This window comes from Papaver somniferum, chromosome 8 (genome assembly GCF_003573695.1).
Source record: "Papaver somniferum cultivar HN1 chromosome 8, ASM357369v1, whole genome shotgun sequence".
Lineage (NCBI taxonomy): Eukaryota > Viridiplantae > Streptophyta > Magnoliopsida > Ranunculales > Papaveraceae > Papaver > Papaver somniferum.
Genome location: NC_039365.1, coordinates 88,931,017 through 88,935,777, shown reverse-complemented (window position 1 = coordinate 88,935,777; position 4,761 = coordinate 88,931,017). Strand labels below are relative to the sequence as shown.

Sequence of the window (4,761 nt, the reverse complement as noted above, 5' to 3'; positions counted from 1 at the left end):
ATATCTGGATTACCCTTCATTTGTTGGGTAAAATTTTGTGTTTTAGTTCCATTAAGTTTTATTTTATTAAATTCTGCAAAACTAAACAAAAACATTAAATTGTACAAAATAGAAAACTAAATAATTGTAAATTGAGATGTAAAAATGTCGTGTTTACACACTCATCAGATATCCCCAAACCTATATTTTGCTAGTCCCGAGCAAACCTCTCGAGAGGGTTTAACAGAGGTGTACCCATAAAATCATTTACTCCAAATTGGTCACAAGTATTCAAAGAGCTATGATGACATACATATTCTCAACCTATCTCCAAGTAACTAGAATGTCAGAGAAATTAAAGGTACCAGCTCTAAAGCTGAATAAAGAATAGGGGAGACACATCCGCAATACTGCTAGATAAAGAGATATACGCTACAAAAACTAGATAAACATTGTAAGATGCATCCGCTTTACAGCTGGATAAGATTAGTAAAGAGATAAAGATGAGAGGGACATCTGCTACACAGCTGGACAAATTACGTGTGATGAGTTGAACCAGTGCTAGAAAGATCTTGTGCCAGATGGAAAGCGTACTAACAAAGCAACCAATATGCATCTCTCTTCGACTCTCTAATAGTGCTCAGTAGAAACAACGTCTTCTTCGGCTTCAACTATTGATGATAAACTCTCGAACCTTGTAGAACCTTGACAATTAACTCTTCTCTTTAATTCTTCAATTTCTTGCTTGAAACTTCCCTAAAGATTTCTACTTCCCTATGGCCTTTTTGAACAAAAATTTAAATGTATAAATATATATTTATTTATTTATCATTTTTTTCATTATTTTTTTAATGGAACAATGATAACAAGACTAAAATTTACATGGCCATGAGAGAAGGATTTTAGCACTTGGATCTTTTCGACGTGTAATGTCTTGGTATCATGTACTTCAACAACTTTCATCGTTTGATTTTCCTTGCTCTTGTAACTAAATCTTCAACTTTGATTTTTGAATTATTCTTTCTAATGTTGCTTCTAAACCATAAACTCTTCAACTTTCATCATATATTTTGATGTCACTCCACTTGTTGATGATGATAAGTTTCTACTGAGAGAGAGTCGTAATCCAGTAAATAAGACTACATTGTGAGGTTGCTTTGTCTTTCTGGCATTTCCTTCAGGCCTAATTGCCTTTCCATCATGGATGGTTCAGTCCATCACGATTACCCTCTAAAAGGAACATGTTCTCTCCTGAATGTAAAAGATCTCAATGTCTTTTTCTCTAATGTCTCAATAGAATATTATCCCTAGCAATTCCAATTTCCATCTTTTCAGTGAGAAACAGTATGTAAACTTAGCTAACTGAATACTACGTGACTCTAAATGTTGGAGATTCTTGGTTTAACTAAAATTTTTCTCCCTTAACCCCAAACCTAAAATGAACATAGTCCTCGATGTTCAAGATATAAATAAATGAATGCATGAACAAAGAGAAATGCTGATCAAAAGAAAAGAGATAGGGAAAGATGTTACCAGGACCAAGTACCACAAAGGTGGGTTGCCTCCCATAAAGCGCTAAGTTTAATGTCTTCATCCAGACATGACTGTACCTGCAGAAAATAGTCGTGATAAACGGGATCCTGTAAATTTGTATTTTCCACTTCAGGGTTGGTCAATTCGATAAATGGTTTCAACCGCTAACTTTAAAAGTCTCTCTAGTATCATTGTTCCTAACCTCAACAACACCGTGCGGATAAACAGTCTTGACATAGAATGGGCCAGTCCAACGAGATCTAAGCTTACCAGGAAAAAGGTGAAGGCGAGAATTATACAAGAGAACTTTTTGTCCTGGTGTAAACGAATTTCGAAAAATCGATTTGTCGTGAAAAACTTTGGTTTTCTCCTTGTAAATTTTCACATTTTGGTAAGAATCATTACGAATTTCTTCTAACTCATTGAGCTGAAGTCTACGGTTATCACCAGCAGTAGGTAGGTCAAAGTTTAGCCTTTTAATGACCCAATAAGCTCGGTGTTCTAATTCTACAGGAAAATGACAGTCTTTACCGAAGACTAGTCTATACGGAAACATCCCAAGTGGAGTCTTAAAAGCAGTTCGGTAAGCCCACAAAGCTTCTATTAAGCGGAAATACCAATCCTTCCGGGTAGGGTTTACGGTCTTCTCTAAAATCTATTTAATCTGCCTATTAGACACTTCTACTTGGCCACAAGTTTGTGGGTGGTAAGGTGTAGAAACCTTATGGGTAATAGAGTATTTCTTCATGAGCGTCTCAAAAGACCTGTTACAAAAATGGGAACCTCCGTCACTAATGATTGCTCTAGGCATACCAAATCGGGAGAAAATATTGTCTCTAACAAACTTGATCACAACGTGGCGATCATTTTTCTTGGTAGCTATTGCTTCAACCCACTTAGACACATAGTCAACGGTTAATAAGATGTAAAAGTTACCATAGGAATTGACAAAAGGACCCATAAAGTCTATACCCCATAAATCAAATATTTCTACTATTAGTATAGGATTAAGTGGCATCATATTACGGCGGGTCAACTTCCCTAACTTTTGACATCTCTCACAACTTTGACAAAATAGGTGGGAGTCCTTAAACAGGGTTGGCCAATAAATACCAGATTGTAAAACCTTCGCAGCTGTTTTCTTAGAATTAAAGTGACCCCCACAAGCTCCAAAGTTATAAAAAGTCAGGACACTGGAGATTTCGTTGTCAGGAATACAACGACGGATGATATGATCAGGGAAGTACTTGAATAAGTATGGATCATCCCAGAAAAAGTATTTGACCTCAGACAAGAACTTAACTCTATCCTGTTTAGACCAATGGTCAGGAATTTGACCAGTTACCAAATAATTAACAATGTCAGCAAACCAGTGTAACTTAGAGATGGCAAATAATTGTTCATCGGGTAACGCATCATGTATTGGTCTCTCATCATCTCTAGTCTCATCAAGTATACGGGATAAATGGTCAGCTACTACATTTTCAGACCCTTTCTTATCACGAATATCTAGAGTAAATTCTTGGAAAAGTAATACCCATCTAATCAGCCTAGGTTTTGAGTCCTTCTTCAAAAGGAGATATTTAAGAGCGGCATGATCAGAATATACTATGACCTTATACCCTAGGAGATATGATCTAAATTTCTCCAAGGAAAAAATGATGGCTAACATTTCTTTCTCAGTGGTACTGTAATTTAACTGGGCATCGTTTAGGGTCCTACTGGCATAATAAATCACACTGGGTGCTTTATCACGTCGTTGGCCAAGGACAACACCAACCGCATAATCGGACGCATCACACATGAGTTCAAATGGGAGGTTCCAATCGGGTGGTTGGATGGTAGGGCAGAAGTCAACAATGATTTCATCTTCTCAAAAACTTGAATACAGGCTTCATCAAATATGAATGCAGTATTTTTAGAAAGTAGGTTCCACAGAGGTATGGAAATCTTGCTAAAGTCTTTGATGAAACGTCGATAAAATCCAGCATGGCCAAGGAAAGATCTAACATCTGTTACATTCTTAGGTGGTCTTAATTTTGAAATTAGGTCAACCTTGGATTGATCAACTTCTATTCCCTTAGAGGACACCACATGTTCTAACACTATTCCATATTTAACCATAAAATGACACTTTTCCCAATTAAGGACTAAGTTTTTTTCTTTACAATGTTCTAGAACTAGTGTAAGGTGGTGCAAGCATTCATCGAAAGAGGAACCAAACACCGAAAAATCGTCCATAAAGACCTCGAGAAATCGCTCAACCATGTCCGAGAAGATACTTAGCATGCAACGTTGGAATGTTGCAGGTGCATTACACAACCCAAAAGGCATACGCCTGTAAGAAAAAGTACCAAATGGACATGTGAAGGTTGTCTTCTCTTGGTCCTCCGGTGCTATAGAGATTTGGTTATAACCAGAATATCCATCTAGGAAACAATAATGTCTATAGCCATCTAATCTTTCTAACATCTGGTCGATGAATGGTAAAGCAAAGTGGTCTTTCCTAGAGGTTGAGTTCAGCTTATGGTAGTCTATACATACTCTCCACCCGGTGGTAACACGGGTAGGGATCATTTCATTGTTCTCATTCGCAACTATCGTAATCCCAGACTTCTTTGGGACAACAGGGCTGATCCATTTACTATCAGATATGGGGTATATGATACCCGCATCTAACAATTTGAGCACCTCGGTGCGAACAACTTCTTTCATATTAGGATTTAAACGTCTTTGCATTTCTCTTGAGGTTTTGGCACCTTCTTCTAAGTAGATGTGGTGCATACAATATGCAGGACTAATTTATTTCAAGTCTATTATGGTCCAACCTATTGCATTCTTGTGCTATCGGAGAACACTAACTAGTCTACTTTCCTGATTGGGCTCTAAGTCAGAGGCAATTATGGCAGGAAGAGTATTTTCATTACCAAGAAATACATATTTCAGTGTATCTGGTAGCGGTTTTAATTCAAGGGTGGGTGCCTTAACTGGTGATGGGAGGGTTTTATCTATGGTCGGCGGAAGAGGTTCTGGTTTACGCTGTCATTTTCTATAATTCATTACTGGTGAAGAGTCTAACAACGCATTAACTTCTTCAAAATGACTATCCTCATCATAATAGGCTCCGAAGTGGGCCAAGCACGCCTCTAAAGGATCATTAACACTATTAGTGGTAAAGGTATTCTCAACTAGAGAATCAATTTATGCACATGGACTCATAGTGTTCAGGGTCCGGTGGGGCTTGTAACG

At 37.6% G+C, this 4,761-nt stretch overlaps 1 protein-coding gene across 1 annotated transcript; it reads right to left on the bottom strand.

The window, feature by feature from the left end:
- Positions 1-1,669: 1,669 nt before the first annotated feature.
- On the bottom strand, positions 1,670-4,251 carry LOC113305758. The gene is made up of 3 exons (XM_026554761.1): positions 4,057-4,251; positions 2,626-3,079; positions 1,670-2,019 (listed from the first exon to the last, which is right to left on the bottom strand). Exons 1-3 carry the CDS (start codon positions 4,249-4,251, stop codon positions 1,670-1,672), a joined length of 999 nt encoding a protein of 332 aa, XP_026410546.1.
- Positions 4,252-4,761: the final 510 nt, after the last annotated feature.